At 34.6% G+C, this 20,904-nt stretch overlaps 2 protein-coding genes and 2 pseudogenes across 2 annotated transcripts; 2 read left to right on the top strand and 2 right to left on the bottom strand.

Moving 5' to 3' along the window:
- Positions 1-1,252: 1,252 nt before the first annotated feature.
- LOC133292152 (PRA1 family protein E) lies at positions 1,253-3,436 on the top strand. Its single transcript, XM_061490524.1, has one exon. It carries the CDS (start codon positions 1,385-1,387, stop codon positions 1,955-1,957), a length of 573 nt encoding a protein of 190 aa, XP_061346508.1. The 5' UTR covers positions 1,253-1,384; the 3' UTR covers positions 1,958-3,436.
- On the top strand, positions 2,164-13,242 carry LOC133292147 (uncharacterized; annotated as a pseudogene).
- Positions 13,243-13,451: 209 nt separating this feature from the next.
- LOC133292146 (uncharacterized) lies at positions 13,452-15,701 on the bottom strand (annotated as a pseudogene).
- A 119-nt stretch (positions 15,702-15,820) lies between these two features.
- LOC133292148 (probable prefoldin subunit 4) lies at positions 15,821-17,778 on the bottom strand. The gene is made up of 3 exons (XM_061490521.1): positions 17,647-17,778; positions 17,436-17,546; positions 15,821-16,207 (listed from the first exon to the last, which is right to left on the bottom strand). Exons 1-3 carry the CDS (start codon positions 17,653-17,655, stop codon positions 15,947-15,949), a joined length of 381 nt encoding a protein of 126 aa, XP_061346505.1. The 5' UTR covers positions 17,656-17,778; the 3' UTR covers positions 15,821-15,946.
- Between the last annotated feature and the right edge of the window lie 3,126 nt (positions 17,779-20,904).

The following is a 20,904-nucleotide window of genomic DNA, read 5'->3' as shown; positions in this document are numbered from 1 at the left end:
TTTTGAGAACTACCAAAATTGAGTTGGATAGCTTGAGTGTGGATGATGCCATTGGTTTTGCATAAAAAATTACAGCATTATGTAATGATAGTTCTGCAAATGAATCCTTGGGAAAGAACACAATGGATGATATTGAATCCTCTAAACAGAGGCTCTTGACTACTGCTGGCTATTTGAAATGTGTTCAGGTATGCTTCAAACATTTTTTTAACACTTCATTGTACTGATTGATATTTCTTGGTTTCTACATCGTTTGTGTGTTTTAAGTTAACCTTAAATAGATTTTTGACGTGCTTATTCTTGGTTCATGGGATGATTTGCAGAGTAATTTGCATGTTACGATCTCATCTTCAGTTGCAGCTGCAGTTGTCTGGATGTCTGAATTTCCTACACGTCTCACCCTAATCATTTTACCTTTGATGACTTCGATCAAACGAGAACAGGTGCTAGTTTAATTTTGTTTCTCTAATGCACATATACATGTTTAATTTGATGATAAATATCTGACTTATCTTTTAGGAGGAAATCCTGCAAATGATGTCAGCTGAGGCCCTTGCTGAGCTAATGTATCACTGTGTTACATGTAGGCCTTGCCCCAGTGATAAATTAATTAAGAATATATGTAGTTTCACTTGCACGGATCCCTCTGAGACCCCTCAAGCTAAATTAATCTGCTCCATGGAGAGTATTGATGACCAAGGTCTCCTGTCTTTTAGAACTCCTGTGAGCAAACAGAAGTCAAAGGTCCATATGCTGGCTAGTGAAGATCGATCAAAGGTGGAGGGATTTATAAGTACACGTGGATCTGAGCTATCATTGAGGCTTCTGTGTGAGAAATTTGGTGCTTTGTTATTTGATAAACTTTCTAAGTTGTGGGATTGCCTGACTGAGGTGCTTTGTTATTTTATCATGTTCCTGTTTTTCTTTAGTTAGGGACCAAAAAAGGCCCCGTGACTTTTGTCAGGGACCAATAAGGACGTTGGAAATCCACGGTGGACCACTCAAATCCGCGTCAGCAAATTAACGTGCCAAGTGTGCACCGTTAGTTGGACCGTTGGATGGGATTTAACATAAGGACTAACGTGGTCTGTTTTTTGTAATTTAAAGGACCACTATGTTCCTTTTTTATTGCTAGGGACCAATAAGGGGTTCGTGGATATGACGGGACCAAAAATGATATTCACTCTATTTTATATAAGCTTCAAAACTGAAAAGGAAAAAGGGGGCAAAGCAAAACACCCCGAGAGAGAGAGTAAAAAAACAAAACAAAACGTCCAACTCCTTTCGCTCTCTCTCATTCTCAATCGATTCGCATCTTTAAATAAGTAACAAAGAAACCCTAATCAGACACAAAGATGTACTAATTTCAGATCTTACAATCCCAATGTCGACCGTAAACACCGGTGGCTACGGCACCGTCTCCGCCGCCTCCGCCGCCCCGCAACCACCAATCACCGCCACCTCCACCAATCGCGCGAGGGAGTCTCTCATCGCCACTCCCCGGTCATGGCGCGAGTTCCTGGATTTGTCAGCTCTCTCCCGCCCCTACTCGTACGACGACGCCATGGTTCGCCTCCGGCGAAACCTGAGTTACTTCCGGTTCAACTACGCCGCGGTAATGCTGTTGATCCTGTTCCTCAGCCTCCTGTGGCACCCGGTGTCGATGATCGTGTTCTTGGTCGTCCTCGTTGCCTGGTTATTCCTCTACTTCTCTCGCAACGGCCCCGTCGTGATCCTCAACTATACCTTGGATGATCGAACGGTGGTGTGCGTTCTGAGCTTGGTCACGGTCATTGCACTTGTGTTCACTCACGTGGGGCTCAACGTGTTGCTGTCGTTGATTGTGGGTGTGTTGTTTGTTGGGTTGCACGCGTCTTTTCGGGTTACCGAGGACTTGTTTCTTGACGAGGAAAGTGGTTTGCTATCGGTTGTGGGAACAAATTATTCCCGGATTTGATTTGAGTTTATTTCACAACATTTTTTTTTTTTTTTTAATTTGTTTTGTGAGAGGTGTTTTCACTTTTCAGCACCTGTTTACCATCAAGTTAGTTTGAGTTTTTCTAATTTGAAAATTTGAATGGTTATTGGTCCAATGAAGAAGGTAGACTAGTTGAAAGCTGGGTTGGTTTGATTCCTCTGTTTTGAAGGGGAGTCCTGGCAACGATGACCATGTATGTTGATTCTTGTGTATCAAGCGACTCTTACTTGTATCTTGACATTCAAGCTGCTGATGCCACTTTGGTTTATCCAGTGTGGATAGGATTGTAACAATCTCTATGTAGCAAAGCATTTATCAACACTGAATTTGAATTAGTTGTATTTTGTCAATTTCTGTCAGATAGATACGTGAATTTTTTGAGGAAGAGGATCCATGAAAGTAAGTACCAGACAATGGATATATCTTGCTTGTTCAACATGTTATTTTTCACTTCCATGTTTAAATTTAATTTGATAACTTCGTGTCTTTTGCTGCAAAACCTCATTTTTCCCATTGCTAATCTGTATTGTGGTTAATATCTCACAAATGGTTCTGTTTCTGTTAGTTGTTTGTTTTGTTCTGATACCCAATGTATTTTCGATCATTTGTTCCACCTTGAAATCATTAGGAAATACTGTTTGTATTTTAAACTTGTAAGTAGGCTTATACCTGCTCCTTTCCTCAAATCCGGTACAGGGACCCTAGCGACCATTTAACTTCAATTAGTTTGCCTTTTGTTGATTTCGTAGCCATTTATTTATTATTTATTATTTAGCAATTTTTTTGGGGTATTTCTCTTATTTAGCTAAAAGAAAGTGAAATTCTTTTGGTGCTCATCATTGTTGAGTGTTGCTGGGAATGAGGTGAAGAGCGCAGAAAGGGTGAAAAGGAGAGTTTTGGGAAGAAAGCTCTCAGAATATCATAATGAAGCGCATTTGAAGGGTGTGTCCAAATGATGGCGGACCATGATTATAAGCGGATCAGTGTGTGTAGATGCAATGATGAGTTGCACATGGCTCCTGGATTTGGAAATTAGCTTTGCTTCCTCTGGTTTCTTCATGTTTTATGTGGGAGAAGATCAATGCAATCATGAATGGTGGTATGATAATATCATTTCTGCCTTCACTTATGTGATTTTCAGATATGATTAATGATTTTTATGCTACTGTGAATATTGGAACGACTATGATTTCATACTTGATGTTTGGTTGTTTTGAGGGTGCTGCAAGTCAAGATGCAGCTCTAAAGTGCATGGATTACTCTCTCAGATGACATGTACGAGTTATTTTCGCACTGTACATATTGGGCTGTCAATTTTTAAGTTTAAACTTGCCAGTTATGATGAACACTTGATGTATACCTCTTTATGACCCCTGGTTTTGCTCTTGGTAGGCGTTGGCTACTTCTGTAAAGTAAGGAAAATTCGTATTAGTATTTTGGCATATTTATGTCCTTGGAGATGGTGATCTCATGGAGTGTTGCAAATAGGCCATTGATTTGAGAAATTGACCCGATTGAAATGCGTTTGAAACATAGGTGACTTGAATGTATATTTTTCTACTTTTAAAGCTTGCTTGTGGCTGCAAGATCTCCTCTTCACATGTCCACCTGTAGCGCCTGCCCTTCCAATTTATCAACGATTTTCTCTTTGGAGCATATTTCAGGCACTCGTACAATTGGCACTTGTTGAAATTTCTGAATTGTTGGGGATTGCTTTCAATAATGATTGTAAACTACATGGAAATTGAAAAAAAAAATTAAAAAATTATAGTGACAAGTTGAAGTTAAGTATCTGATAAACTTCACCTCAGTAATCTCTCTCTTAAATCTTGAACTGTCCTTAAGGAGCACTTATATTTTGACGTAATGCTTGTTGGATACGGTGAGGTCTTTTGGAATGTCTCATATCCATAAAAGAAAGACAAGGAAGATTGCAAGCTGCGATGGGTCTGAACTGAGTTTTTTACAACCCTGGTTATTGGAGTTGTTCAATAGTGATGCGAGAATGTACGGTTACCAGTATCATACATTTTGAGCAACTGAAACTATATGGTAACTTAAAAACGAAATCGTCTGAATAACGTAAATCTGGTCAATAGTCAACAAAGTAAATTCTACCCACAAGATAAACATTCTTATTTTATCAATCTTATAAAATGTTTGCATAGGTTTCTAATAAAGAAAATTGCTGGTAAACAAACAACTCAAACATATATAAAGCTAGTCGTTTAAAAAATCATTTATTACGTAAAAGTTATGTAACTAGCACACTCTAATATGGGCAAAAAAATTAAAATATTATTATTTTAATAAATAATTACGAAAATATAGCTGTTTCGAAACTATCTACGGATCTATTGCAGTCATTCACGTCCAAATTGGGCGTGACTATTCACGCCCAAATTAGGCATGACTCCCAAGGCATTTACGCCTAAATTAGGCGTGACTCGTCTGGTTTTGATACGTGGCACACAAATTTAATAATTTAACCGTAAAACTTTATAAGGCCATAACTTTTGACTCGGGTATCCAAATGAAGTAATTTTTTTTTATTCTACATAACTTTTCGAGATCTACGCAATGACATCTCATTTGATATATTTTATCTCTCACTTTGCAACAACGATACTATAAAGATGGCACCAAAGTAGATTAACTCATCTATAAATAAGGATACTTAATGTCATATTAAAATATATACTTCTACCAAGTGTTTAAAAAAAAATAGTGTACAAGGTTATTTATTTAATGCCCTATCAACTTTCGATGGTAGGATAGTGGCCTACCATGGTGGTGACGGGTGACGGAGAATTAGGGTTCGATTCCGGAGAGGGAGCCTGAGAAACGGCTACCACATCCAAGGAAAGTGTTTAGAATATTTATTTAATTATTTTCTTTATTAATACAGATTTTTCAAATTGATTTTTGAGTTTAAATCACAAATTAAATCTTTATTTTATTTTTCTTATTAATAATAATTTTTTAAATTTTTTTTGTAATACACTATATAATACAATTATTGTAAATTTGAATTGTGTTTGTGAGAGATAAAATATATCAAATGAGATGTCATTTCGTAGATCTCGAAAAGTTATGTGGAATCAAAAAAAAAATTACCTCATCAGATACCCGAGTTAAAAGTTATGGCTTTCCAAAATTTTACGGTTCGTAAGTTGACCTTTTTTACCACGTGTCAACACCAGATGATTCATACCTAAATTAGGTGTGAATGCCTTAGGAGTCACGCCTAATTTGGACGTGAATTTGGGTGTGAATGAGTGCATAGATTCGTAAATAGTTTCAAAACAGCTATGTATTCGTAATTATTTATTAAAATAATAATATTTTAATTTTTTTTGCCTTATGGATTCCTTACATCTAAGAGAAAATGACTATACTGAAGTAAAAAGAGAAAGAAAACCTTCTCAAATCTTTTTTTTTTTCGGATTAAAAACGGCACGATCTGCCGTGTACAGTAATTACAAGAATTTGATTTTAATATAATCACATTCAAAATAATTTACAATCTCACATTATCACCACCAAATCATACGATACTAACTATTTAAACATGACATATAGAGAAAAAAAAATATACTAGAACAAAAAAGGAAATTAATTAATATTAAGTATGTATAACATAATATACTTATTCAAAATAAAAACGGATGGCTAAAAAAAATCTTAAAAAAAGTGGCTCACTAAGTGTATAAAAAAAAAATAAACTTATTGATAATAAAAATGAATAGTAAAAATAAAAAATTATAATAATTATTTTATTTCATCTTTCTTCCTCGATCGGTTTCTATTCTGATAAACATCATGTATTATTGTTTTCAAATAATTTTTGAAACGTTTGATGCACACAAATAATGTCATCTATTTACGATGAAAATGTGAAATGTAAGTATGCACAAAGTAAATATCCGGTCAAAGTTTCTACTAAAAATAAAAAAAATTCGGTCGAAGTAAAAAACTAAAAATATTCAGTCAAAGACCAATTGAAAGGAAACCGTGAATTTTTCAAATGATGTAAGAAATAAAAGCCCAAATTTCATGCATGAGGAGATTATTCCAGATTTTCTTTGCATTATATTTTTTCTAAAAAAATGATAAAATAAAGATATCAAAAGAAACAGAAAAAGAGAGAAATACAAAATGAAAAACAAATAAATAAAAAGGACGCAACATGCGGGACTAATTTTGTTTGTAAATACAGATATTTCAAATTAGTAAAACTTATGATTATGAAAGAAAAAAAATAAAGATACTGAAAAAGAGAGAGAAAGAAATCCTTGTCAAATATACACGAACGAAAAAGGAAATTAATTAATATTAAGTGTGTATAAATAATATACTTCAATGGCATATATTGGTAATAAAAAAAATAAAATATTATTTAAATATTAGCTTATTATGTAGGTTTCTTAATAGTAATAAATTTTTAAAGGTATAAGAATAATAATTTTTAAACACCCACCGTTGTATAATAATTGTATTTACAATTAAGTATATGCCTAAGAAAAAGTACCTATACGATTATTAGATTAAACCTCTTCAATCCAACAATCAATAAAATTCATCGGATACCACCATTATCAATTTTCCGATACGATCATTTATTATCTGATATTTTTTTTTTTCGATACCAATAAAAGTACCTATACGATTGTATTTTTTTTCCTCTTCAACAATTAGCTGGCTCAAATAATAATCAAATCTTGTAGGATATCAAAATAAGAATATAAAAATATTCTTATTGTGTTTGAAGGCGCTCTTAGGAGAGTGAATAATAGCCTGAGGACAGGCCCACGGTTTGAAGCTCTAACCGATAGTATAAAACACGGAATCAAATCCTCGTTGGCCTTTCAAGAGATTATATAAGTGATAAAACCCAGCAACGAGCGAGACTGAAATGAGTGTTTTCTTTTCTTTTCTTTTCTAGCGGACAAAGCATTAAAGGAAACAGCTAAACAAGAACCGGATTTGGTTGGTTAACGTAGTTTCTTGTTGTTGTTTGATAGGTTTCAGCGTTCTTGATCGTTTCCTTGGCTTCTTGTCATACGAAAAGGTTATATACGGCGTTCTTGATCGTTTTCTTGGCTTCTTGTTATACGGGTATATACAACGTTCGTTCTGAACTGTGGTTGAAGATGTTACACTGTACTAAGGTTGTCGTGTCTCAGAATCAGTCTCCAATAGAGGTTGAAGATGTTAAGCGTTACAGGAACCGGAAAAGAAAGCTTCTTGTCAATGAGAGAGTCGAGGTAAGGCTATATAGTTTTTTTTTTTAAATAAAGATATGGTATTCTTTTGTTCATGAATTTCTGGGGTCGTGATTTCGTTGTATGTTTTGTACTTTTTTGTTATCTTTTCAATGCTATGTAGTTATTTCTTTTTAAAATAAAATAAAGATATGATCTTTTTTATTTATGAATTTCTTGGGTCAGTTTCGTTGTTTGTTTTGTTCTTTTCTGTGTTCATGCAAGTGTTGAATTTTGCCCTTCAGCGACCAGAAAATTATACAGGAACTTCAGCGACCAGAAAATTATCCCATAGTTTAGAACCTTAAATAGACAAAAAACGAGAGGGTTAAAGGGGGTCACAAGTGTGTACACAAAAGAGAACAATGGAACATAGATTACAGAATGAGGGTGATGATGAGATAAAACTTAAAAGACTGAACTCAGCAAGGGTTCTTGCACATATGTTCGCTTTTTTGTGATCTACAAGTTGAAAACAATATTTTACCCACAAATTCCCCCTATGGTACATCAGAAGTCTAATATTTTCAAATCGTTGCCCACATAAATAGATCAAATAATCACATCATAGTTATACCCTTTTGACAGTCTACACTATAACGTTAATCATCACTGTCACTGATAGAAAATATTGAACCATTAGTTTGAGATTTGTCCTCTAGTAATTTTCTATCTTTAAATCTACAAAAAGAAAGTGTGGGAGAGTACTTAGTAGTAGAAACCCCAAGACTATGTGAAGCTACAAGAAGACGTTTCCCAACTCTGGATCTTCTATTTTTGTCCCTTGAATTTTTGGAAACCAAGTCAACATGCAAGACATGTGGAGGTGTTTTGGGAGTCAACTGTGGCAAGGAATCAATTTGTCTCTTTGAGTAACTGTGTGCTCTGGTGTTGGACTTGGACTGAACTTCAATCTCACCACAAACAGCTCTAGATGTAACATCTGAGTTTGAAGAGGTGCTAAAATTATCAATCCCATTGAAACCAGAAAAATATTTATTGATTATACCTGTGACTGATATCACTTGTGTTGACATCTTACTGAGACTTCCTTGCATTGAGTTAGCATGCAACTCAACAGGATTTTCAACTTTATTCTCTGGCATCATATGTTGACTCTTATTCGTCGTATAAGTATGTTTGTCTCCAAATCTACAGGAACACCTTTTTGGCATTCCACGGCTGCATTCTTCATGTAATTTTCATGAGAATTTCCCTTTCCCTTCTGCTTCTTTAAAACATGATTAGTAGTATCATGCTCTTCCAATAATATGCTTGGGGTCGGAATCCTTCCGTTCTCTTTTTCTCCTTGTTGCATCTTGCCTTATCCTCAGTATTGCATGTCATTAGGTCCCGATGTTTCAAAGTAATAGCTGCATCGCGGGGTAAACATGGAATAAACAAGCATTTTGAATCCTTCACTTCCACACGAAGAAACCATGTTCCTCTCATCCCAGGGAAGGCATACTTTACAGGCACAGAATCAGGCAGGTAGTAAAACCCTGTTCCTCTCATTCCACGGTGAAAAAACCCTTCTGATTGTTGGCTTCATGATTGAACTCCCATTCACGGTTTGCTTTGCTTGTCTCGAGCCTTGTTTGGCCGTTCATGCAAGTGTTGAATTTTGCCACTGTTTATGATAAAACATTACGAGGATTCAATGTTATTTTCATGTCTCAGTATTTCCCTTTATTATCGTTTGCATTTCTTTTACTACTACTTTATGTATAACACGAATGTGGTGATATTTTCATCTGAAATTTCCAGTTAAAGAAATTGAAACATTAATTATTTTTTTTATTTACTTTATTTTCAGATTAGGAGTATGGAATATGGTCTTTTAGGCTCATGGCACCAAGGGATAGTTATCAACTGTGGGAAGAAGAAGCGTCGTGTCAGATATGACAACTTTTTAGATGAAGCTGGATCAAATCATCTTGTGGATGTGGTAGAGGTTTCACCCGTTTTGGATGGTGGTAGTTCTTCTTCTTTTTCTTTTGCAGATGGTTGCAATGAACGTGGGCTCATTAGACCACTGCCTCCTCTGATTGAAGTGGAGGTATGGGACCTTCCATTTGGTCTATGTGTTGATGCATTTTATGAGGAAGCTCGGTGGGAAGGTGTTATATTTGATCACTGCAATGTGTTAGTATTTGGGTGTCCTAGAGACAATCGTATGATTAAATAAGGACATAGATGTAGACCTTTTTAATATTGGACCTAATGGGTCACACACTAACACCTAATTGTCTAGATGCTCTAGCATTAATGGTATTGGGCCTAACAATTGTTATTAGCCCAAGAAGTAGTTTGGAACTCCACACATAGGGTGGAGGGCGCATGGATCTAAGTAATGGGCTTGGATAGTCCAAGACATTACTAATTAATTTAATTAGTTAAATTAATTATCAAATGTTTGAATTTTGAATTTGAAATTTGAATTTTGAATTTTGAAATTTGAAATTTGAATTTTGAATTTTGAATTTTGAAATTTGAAATTTGAATTTAAAATTTAAGTGTTTGAAAGTTTGAATTCAAATGTTTGAAATTCGAATTTGAATTGGCTATGAAAAGTTGTTTCATAACAAAAGGATAAGATGAGATCTTGTTGGAACATATCAAGAGGAAATCTTTTGGACATAATCTAAGAAGATTTGATGTGCTGATTTGGCTGTTGGTTAGTCATCAGAATCAGCTCCAGAAGATACGATCTGTTGGGAGAATATTTGAGTGATTTGATTCAAGTTTGAATGCAACTACTCAAATGTATCCGGTCATTATTTAGGCTATATGGGGCGCACCATATAACTGATTATATGATGATTTATGATCAGATATTTGATTAGGTTTTGAACCTAATATATCATAAAGATATGATAGGATGTTGTTGGCAAGATTTGATGAGATTTAATTTGCAACAAATCCTATTCTCTCTCTCTTTGATGGAGCGCCCTTTTGGAAGGGATTTTTATTGATTAAAAATCTGATTTGTTTTTAACAAATAGGCTCCTCTTGTGCGCCTCTATATATATGTTCCTTCTAGGGTTTTTATAAAACCAACCAAGCCATTCTCTTCTCCTCTCCTGCGCCACTTTTGTGAAGTTTTCACATTGAAAGCTTCACTCTTTCAAACATTTTTACCTAGCCTTTCTCTTCACACAGTGTGCGCTTAGCAAGCCTCATTGTAGTGATCACTTGACGGTTTCACAAGAAGGAGTTCTTGCACCTAGACGCAGTGGGTGGTGTGGATCAACGTTAGAGGGTCTGAACCCTTCAGACCTACCTTGATCATCACGAGTTTTCACGAACAAGGTAACATCATGCTTTCCTAAAGCATGATCTTGAATGCATGTGTGTTCCGCAATGAAAAAGTTTTGTTTTTCCCTCCAGCATGCATCGGCCTTCAAGGCCATTTCGAACTTTCACAATGGAATGGAGGAAAGGAGCATATTCTTCCCAGATTTGGGTGATGAACTGAAGATTGGAATTGATCAATTGAGGATCACTCAAGATTGGAATGAAGCTACTGAGAATTGGGAGCCACGAGGGAAGTGGATGTTTCTTGAAGTAATTGAGGAGTGTAAGCAGTTTTCCTATATTGCAGTTTCATTTAAGCAAATTTGGTATGATTTAAGGAATAGAAAGGAATTTGATAAAATAAGGGACTGGACTTGTAATGTGAAAGACTTGTGGAGAGACCTTGTAAGGGAGATAGTTGGTGATTACTTTGCTCTCACGCTAGAAGAAGTTTGCAAAGTCTTGGACCTTTCGGGTGCTTTCTTGAAAGAAACACCAGAGCTAGAGTCAGTTGAACATACTGATATTGTTCATTGTGATGCTAGTCCTAGTAATGTACTTGGTTCTAAAATTGGAATATCTGATTGCCCAATGGAAAGTGGTGAGTCTACGAACTTGCAGATACCGATCAAAACGGTGGTGGCATCGTTTTCATTCAAGAGAAATATGATACAAATCCTTTGGTCGATGGTGTATCTGAGAAAGAAATTGTGTTGGTAGAAGAACCTGAGTCTCAAAAGGAAATTTCCTGCTATGATGCTGGTGAAGTAATTTCAGAATCTAGCTATAATGAAAGAAGTGAAAAACGTAGACGCTCTACGTCCATATATTGGCAACCTCTGGTGCTATCTGAAGTTGAATTTTGTCCTGATGTTATTAATCAATATGGAGCTGGATGTGAGAGCAAGATGACCAGGGAAGGTTTGAAGACAAAAGTAAGAAAACATCTAGCATATCTTGGATGGAGAATTGAGTGGACTCAACACAAAAATTGTCCTGGGCAAAGATGATACAGGTACATGTCACCAAATACACAGGACAAGAAGGTTTACTATTCAATTCCTCAAGTTTGTAGTCATCTGAAAAAGGAGTCCAACATGAATTTTGTGCTGTCCCAAAATGACTAGAGTAGGATGCATTCTACAGTTGACAATAATCTTTCAAATCTAGATGTTCATCATCCGATCGGGGCATCCTCTCCTGTCGAAGTTGTAGCTGAATCACATACTCCAGATGGTTTACCAATTGGGAATACAAATCATAAACGCACCACGAAATCAAAGGCCTGCCCACCAAAGCACAAGAGGAATGTATTACCTACAAGGGTGCAGAACGTAAACTCCCCTTGTCTATCACATCAAAATGTTTTGTCTTGTTAATAGATAGCAACATGGTATTGCCAAGATCTAAGGTCTACTATCGGGGAAAAGGAGGCAAGAACACTCACGACATTGAAGGGAAGGTAACTCTTGATGGAATCAAGTGTAGCTGTTGTCAGAATGTATATAGACCTGGTGGCTTTGCAATTCATGCTAGTGGCTGTTATGACTGCAGGCCTTGTGCTAGTATCTTTTTGAGGGATGGTAGGTCACTCTTGGATTGCATGATACAACTAATGCATAAAAATTGGGCAAGGGAAGCTTTGGAAAAACAATGCAATAATATGTGTCAAGGTGAAAATGACAATTGTTCTGTTTGTCATGATGGTGGTGAACTTATTTTATGTGACAAATGCCCGTCTGCATTTCATATGGAGTGTCTTGGTTTGGAGGTATATTAACTGCTTTCCTTCTCAATCATGTCATATCAAATGTTATCTTGTGGTTACTTCAATTCTGTACTTTCATACCAATAACTGATCTTGGTTCTGTTTATGTAGGATATCCCTGATGGTGACTGGTTTTGTCCATCATGTCGTTGCCGGATTTGCAGCGAAATCAAAATCCAAGGGACTGAAGATGGAGATTTTCTTACTTGCATTCAATGTGAACATAAGTGTAAGTGGATAATTCCTTTTGTGTGCATAGCATATGTTGATAAATATTGTAATGCTTATGGAGTCATATTTGTCAACCCTATGCAGATCACATTGGATGCCTGAGAAAAAGAGCACGAGATAAATCAAGAATATATTTGAAAATTTGGTTATGTGGAGAAGAGTGTGAACAGGTACATTATATCCGCCTCCCTTCTTTCTTGTATCTATGTTTGCGAAAAATTTAATCATAATTTTCCTAAAGAATTGAGATTTCTGCCTTTTCTTGGATTTATTAAGATTTTAGATTCCTGGAAAGCATTACTTTACCATTTTTGATCACAACAATATTAAATTGTTGACCATTATTTCCTCTTATGTAGCTGAGGTTTAATAGAATTAATGCTTTCTAGTCTAGGAATGAGCTCTTTATTCAGATTAGGCTTGCTTTCAATTATGGTTTTCATTTAATAGATAATTAGCTAGTCAACAATGCGTGAATTTTGTGATGGGTAAAGGTTAAAGTTTGATGCCAACGAAACATTTAAGGCTGTGTGTGATCAGTATACACTGCTAGAAATATTTTTAGGACATTGGTTACACTCAATATTTACTTGTGTATATTTTTTTTGCAGATATATGCAGGCATTCATCAGTTGATGAATGCCTGCATATCTGATGAATGCCTGCATATATCTGCAAAAAAAATATACACAAGTAAATATTGAGTGTAACCAATGTCCTAAAAATATTTCTAGCAGTGTATACTGATCACACACAGCCTTAAATGTTTCGTTGGCATCAAACTTTAACCTTTACCCATCACAAAATTCACGCATTGTTGACTAGCTAATTATCTATTAAATGAAAACCATAATTGAAAGCAAGCCTAATCTGAATAAAGAGCTCATTCCTAGACTAGAAAGCATTAATTCTATTAAACCTCAGCTACATAAGAGGAAATAATGGTCAACAATTTAATATTGTTGTGATCAAAAATGGTAAAGTAATGCTTTCCAGGAATCTAAAATCTTAATAAATCCAAGAAAAGGCAGAAATCTCAATTCTTTAGGAAAATTATGATTAAATTTTTCGCAAACATAGATACAAGAAAGAAGGGAGGCAGATATAATGTACCTGTTCACACTCTTCTCCACATAACCAAATTTTCAAATATATTCTTGATTTATCTCGTGCTCTTTTTCTCAGGCATCCAATGTGATCTGCATAGGGTTGACAAATATGACTCCATAAGCATTACAATATTCATCAGCATATGCTATGCACACAAAAGGAATTATCCGCTTACACTTATGTTCACATTGAATGCAAGTAAGAAAATCTCCATCTTCAGTCCCTTGGATTTTGATTTCGCTGCAAATCCGGCAACGACATGATGGACAAAACCAGTCACCATCAGGGATATCCTACATAAACAGAACCAAGACCAGTTATTGGTATGAAAGTACAGAATTGAAGTAACCACAAGATAATATTTAATATGACATGATTGAGAAGGAAAGCAGTTAATATACCTCCAAACCAAGACACTCCATATGAAATGCAGACGGGCATTTGTCACATAAAATAAGTTCACCACCATCATGACAAACAAAACAATTGTCATTTTCACCTTGACACATATCATTGCATTGTTTTTCCAAAGCTTCCCTTGCCCAATTTTTATGCATTAGTTGTATCATGCAATCCAAGAGTGACCTACCATCCCTCAAAAAGATACTAGCACAAGGCCTGCAGTCATAACAGCCACTAGCATGAATTGCAAAGCCACCAGGTCTATATACATTCTGACAACAGCTACACTTGATTCCATCAAGAGTTACCCTCCCTTCAATGTCGTGAGTGTTCTTACCTCCTTTTCCCCGATAGTAGACCTTAGATCTTGGCAATACCATGTTGCTATCTATTAACAAGACAAAACATTTTGATGTGATAGACAAGGGGAGTTTACGTTCTGCACCCTTGTAGGTAATACATTCCTCTTGTGCTTTGGTGGGCAGGCCTTTGATTTCGTGGTGCGTTTATGATTTGTATTCCCAATTGGTAAACCATCTGGAGTATGTGATTCAGCTACAACTTCGACAGGAGAGGATGCCCCGATCGGATGATGAACATCTAGATTTGAAAGATTATTGTCAACTGTAGAATGCATCCTACTCTGGTCATTTTGGGACAGCACAAAATTCATGTTGGACTCCTTTTTCAGATGACTACAAACTTGAGGAATTGAATAGTAAACCTTCTTGTCCTGTGTATTTGGTGACATGTACCTGTATCGTCTTTGCCCAGGACAATTTTTGTGTTGAGTCCACTCAATTCTCCATCCAAGATATGCTAGATGTTTTCTTACTTTTGTCTTCAAACCTTCCCTGGTCATCTTGCTCTCACATCCAACTCCATATTGATTAATAACATCAGGACAAAATTCAACTTCAGATAGCACCAGAGGTTGCCAATATATGGACGTAGAGCGTCTACGTTTTTCACTTCTTTCATTATAGCTAGATTCTGAAATTACTTCACCAGCATCATAGTAGGAAATTTCCTTTTGAGACTCAGGTTCTTCTACCAACACAATTTCTTTCTCAGATGCACCATCGACCAAAGGATTTGTATCATATTTCTCTTGAATGAAAACGATGCCACCACCGTTTTGATCGGTATCTAGCAAGTTCGTAGACTCACCACTTTCCATTGGGCAATCAGATATTCCAATTTTAGAACCAAGTACATTACTAGGACTAGCATCACAATGAACAATATCAGTATGTTCAACTGACTCTAGCTCTGGTGTTTCTTTCAAGAAAGCACCCGAAAGGTCCAAGACTTTGCAAACTTCTTCTAGCGTGAGAGCAAAGTAATCACCAACTATCTCCCTTACAAGGTTTCTCCACAAGTCTTTCACATTACAAGTCCAGTCCCTTATTTTATCAAATTCCTTACTATTCCTTAAATATTTTCAATATATAATTTTTTAAAATATTGGAATTTTTTTTTTTTATAAAAATTAATATATTTTTTGGACACATTGATCAACATATTTCTATAAAAAATAATATCATATGATATATTTGGAAGAATTATGTAAATTCATTATTAAAAAGTATTTTTGACAAAAATATTTATTTTTAACCTATCTAGTACTGTACAGTCTAATACCAAACATTAGATGATATTATTTTATATAATATCATGCCAAACACTGGATAGTATTAAAATTTAATCAGAAGTTTTTCAGAGAATAAAGAAGCCAAAGAGAGGCAGAATCAGAAGCAAACAAGTGAAGGAGGTTCAAGCCAGACAACATTCTAAAATTGAAAGAGAGAGACAATCTGACTCAATAAAAGCCAAAGGTCCATTAGGTCATATTAACAAAAAAAACCTAAAAATCTATGAACAAGAAGAAAGTTACTATTCCTCCTCAAGATTGATCGAGTCGTTGAACTTCCCATACAAAATTTTCTTCAGTTCAGACATCTGAGAAAGTACAGACTCTTTCTCCGCTTCAATCTTTTCCAGTTTCTGGCTTGTTACCTCTTTCATCTGTTCTATCCTGTTCTCAACTTCATCCTTTGGTACATGAGCAAAAACCTCCCCTATTTGAAACCGAACCATCTCTTCATCTGTGAGAATCAACTCATTGCTCGCATCCTCCAAATTTTCGTTTGTTTCCTGTAAAAAAAAAATATTTGCTGTATTTACATCATAGTATAAATTTTTTTTCCTACAATGAATTTGCCCTCGCAAAATGCTTGGATGGCCATGAAATTAAAACCATGAAAGGACTTGCATAACAGATACTTAATCAATGACTAAATCTCATTAAACCAAACAGAGAAGCTAAAGGACAGAACAGATAATTACTAAACTCTAAACCTGATGTGCGTGTGTGTATAAGAATCATTTAGTCCACATAATTAATTTTGGAGGATATAATCATTTAAAAACCACCACTCCTCGTTAAACCCGACTAGTGAAAATGGGATGGAGGCAATCCTTGTACGTAGCCCCTTTGCATAATTGCAAATATACTATTTCCTGGATTCGAGCCCATGACTTTTCAGTCATGAAATAACAGCTTTACCACTGCTCCGGTTCGAATGGAACAGTGGTAAAACTGTTCTTTCATGACTGAAAGGTCATGGGTTCTCATGGGTTCGAATCCAGGAAATAACATCTTTGCAATTATGCAAGGATAAGGCTGCGTACAAGGATTTTTTCCACCCCACACTTGCTAGTCGGGTTTAACGTGAAGTGGTTTTTTTTTTATAATCATTTAATTGTCTTCTCTTTTTCCTCTCTCCCTTTTCCTCTAATCTAGTATAGAACACGGATTCAATATTTTTTTATAATCAAATTTGCAGGTTGCATAGTAGTTCCTTTTAGTCCACTGCTGAAGAGCTTGAAGATTAGGTAAAAGGTTAAGCTTTTTTCAAATGAGATGCTTAATTCCTGATGAATTCATACCTAGTGTATTTTCTGCAAGGGTCAAGTAGATCCAGGGAGAGTTTTGATATTGACACAGAGCAAAAATCCATTGAGGTCCTGTCTCTCCATAAGGCATGCAGCCAAGGAGAGATATTGATAACATTCTTAAAGAATGAAATACAAAAATCGAAGTATATACAGAAGTTCAACTCTTTGAGCTAGTCCTAAGTTTTTAAGCATATAGGGATTTAGCCATAAATTGAAGTCGGTCTCTACAATTACATAACTAAACAAAAAAAAGTAAATAAAACCTGTGCATATCCCTTGATATCTTTGATTTTCAACTCCACCAACTTTGAACTTAAAAGATGCATTATTCTACTCATATACTAAACTCAAGGAATGATAACGCAGACAAATAATTCAAATTAAAGAGTTGGATAAGAAGATTAAAGTTTTGAATATAGATTACCTTAGCGATTTTGATCTCATCCTCAAGCTCGTGAAAGCGATTATTCAACCTTTCGAATTTGTTGATGTTCTGCTGGTCCTCCCATGTCACTTCAGTCTCAGATCCTCCGCCCTTTTCGGATGAGAAAGAGATGCGATTTCACATAAAATCAGTTACAAATAAAATGATGCAATATCAAGAAACAGTGATTCAATTTAGGGTTTTTCACTACCTGCTGCATGCTGTCGATTCAATTTTCAGTTTAGGGTTTTCGATCCCGACTCCGACAGAGACACCTGTAACACGGCCAAGTTGACCCCCATTGTTTATAAACACCAAATGGTAATGCGATGTACTCACTCTCCTCTCTCCACGTGGTTTGGAACAAGATTTTTCATTTTTAAATTTGATTTTATATTAGATTGAATTGAATGAGTAAAATTACTACTTTGCTAAAGATTAAGAATTTTTTTGAAAGTAAGCCCAATATTTGATAACTTATTAAGAACTAATCTCTCAAAATAAAATTTCAAAAACTAGAAGAATTCAGGTAAAATATAGGTTTAAATTAAAAGAAAAAAATAGTTATGAGAAAAATATATAATATTATAAGAAAATATACATGATTAATTCAAAAAGAATTTAAATGCAAAACTTAAAAGAAGAAAAAGTTAAGAATGATATGTACCATTTTTTCAAAGAAGAAAAAAATTAAGAGATTTAATTACTCTTAAAAGAATATAGTCTAATTTAATATATATGAAGATGAATTATGAGCGAATTTGAATATTTAATGACAGTTCATTAACCAAAACGAAAAAAGGGGGAAAATAATTATAATATATTATTAGGATAAAAAATGTTGTTCAATCTTGTAATGATACTTAAAAAATATAATACAATTTAATCATTGTAATTTTATATTTTTAATTTATTTTTTGTTTACAAGATATCCGAATAGGAGAAGGAAAGAGGAGGATGTCTATCTGGTTCTTCCTTTTTATTTTTTGCTCTAAAATTCCTTTCTCATTTCCAGCCTAAGGATGTCTAATTATCATTCCGAGATTAACAACATATTCTTCTGAACAATTTTTTTTTTTTTTTTTTTACATTTTGTACCACATTTTACACTTGTAGACAATGATCAAAGTGTCACACTTTTTGCAAAAAATCACCTGAATGCCACACTTTGCAAATTTTTTTTTCAAAATATCACATCACCTAACTCGCTACAACACGTGGCAGAAGGTGCATGGCCATATGCCCAGCTGCGCAGTGCAACAAGATTACGTGACATCAAACATGCTATGCAGCTAGAGGTGAAAGTGGGCTGGGCTGAGTTTTGTCCCGAAAAGCCCAAGCCTATGCTAAAAATTCCAATTTGACCTGTCCCGATAGCATAGTACGAGTCTAACTGTTAGTCTGACTTGGCTTATTTATAAAAAACAAATGGTCTGATTTGGCCCGTTAGTCTGTTAATTTTTAATTTCCAAGCAGAATCATGAATCAACTTCACAAAATACTCAAATTCTGTTGTTAAAACAAAAATCATAATTTCAACGTCCCAACAGAACCATGAATTATAACAACAACTTATCACAATCTGCATTTAAGTCACTTTCAAAAACAAAATGCCCAAACTAAATAACATTTATTTCATCAGATTCAGCAAACCAATCCATACTATGTAAATTAAAATAACTTTATGAATCATACAAACACATCATGATGCTTGTAGTAGCTAAAAGCTTTTCATCTTCTTCGCTCTCATGCAAATACAATTCCAAGGTTACATAAGTTGGCAAACAATTTATAAATGTAGAAAACAAAAAACAAGATTAAAGAATAGAAAGAAAATAAGATTAAGAATTTTTTTTTTATACCTTTTGTTTTTCTTCAAGCCATACTTATTACGTAGCCAATCTTCACCACATATTAAAGCTTAGATGGTATTTTCAGCCAAACTAGAACAATAAGCATCAATAACTCTTCCTCCGTCACTAAATGTTGATTCTGATGCTACTGTAGAGATTGGTACAGATCTTATGCCCCTCCCAAAGGTGGTATTGGTGAGGATCGAACCTAGGTCCTCCATCACTTACTCAGTTCACATGCACCAACTAAGCTATCATCATTTGGTACTACTATAAATAATTTTATTTTATTTTATTTAAAATAAATAATATGATATAGGCCGACCTATAGGTTATATGCTCGGCATGTAAAAAAGGCCTAGGGCCTGCTTCCTAAATAGATTTTTCTTAAAACTCCGGGCCTGTTCCATTTACCTATATATAGTTGGCCATGTCTGGCTTGATATAGGCTAGGCCGTAGGCCTCTGTAGGCCGGCACAGCCCACTTTCACCCTTATATGCAGCATAATATGTTTAGTTAGCTTGTCTGACACGTGGCAAATGTGCTATGCAGCATAGCATGTTTAGTCAGCTTTTCTAAACGTGTTATGCAGCATAATATGTTACGTATGTGTCATGAAATTAATTGACACTTTTAAAAATAATTTAATTTCTTTTGGTATCCTTAAAATAATTTAAATTAATTATTTTATTTTAATTCAATCTATATTAATTTAAATTATTTTATAACTGCTATAAAAAATTATTTTATAACTGTTAATTAATTACTTTTAGGAGTGTTAATTAATTTCATTTAATTTAGTTTAAGTTATGTTAATTTTTTTTGAACGGTTAAGTAATTTAATTTAATTAAGAAGTGTTAAATGAATTAAATATAATTTATGTTAGTTAATTATTTTAGTTTAATTCAGTCTATATTAATTTAAATTATTTTATAACTATTAATTAATTATTTTTAGAAGTGTTAACTAATTTCATTTGATTTAGTTTAAGTTAAGTTATTTTTTTTTGAATTTTAAGTAATGTAATTTAATTTAGGAGTGTTAATGAATTCAATGTAATTTATGTTTGTTATTTATTTTAGTTTAATTCTATATTAATTTAAATTATTTTATGACACACACATAACATGCTATACTGTATAGTATGTCTGCCACGTTTTAGAAAAGTTGACTAAACATGCTATGTTGCATAGCACGTTTGCCACGTGTCAGACATGCTGACTAAATATGCTATGCTGCATAGCATGTCTGATGCCACGTAATCTCGCTGCACTGCACAGCAACTTACGTGGCCATGCACCTTATGCCATGTATTCACACCTAACTTGCCAGATGTTGTAGCGAGTTAGGTGACGTGACATTTTGGAATATTTTTTACAAAATGTGGCAATCAGGTAATTTTTTGCAAAAAAAAGTATGGCATTTTGATCGTCACACTTGCTTTAAAATTTTGTCTTTTGAAGTACTATAATACATAACCTAATAATAAAGAGTGTGTTAAAAGAAGTATTAAAAAAATGTGTTGGTAACAATCCACTTCGATTAGACAAATATTACAGAACTTAAATTTCCTTTTTTAATCAAAATATTCTTTTTGATCTTAATCAAATTGAT

Source organism: Gastrolobium bilobum, unplaced genomic scaffold (genome assembly GCF_033153095.1).
Source record: "Gastrolobium bilobum isolate Gb01-03AN ecotype WA unplaced genomic scaffold, APGP_CSIRO_Gbil_v1 utg19748, whole genome shotgun sequence".
Lineage (NCBI taxonomy): Eukaryota > Viridiplantae > Streptophyta > Magnoliopsida > Fabales > Fabaceae > Gastrolobium > Gastrolobium bilobum.
This window is presented reverse-complemented; position numbering and strand designations above follow the sequence as displayed.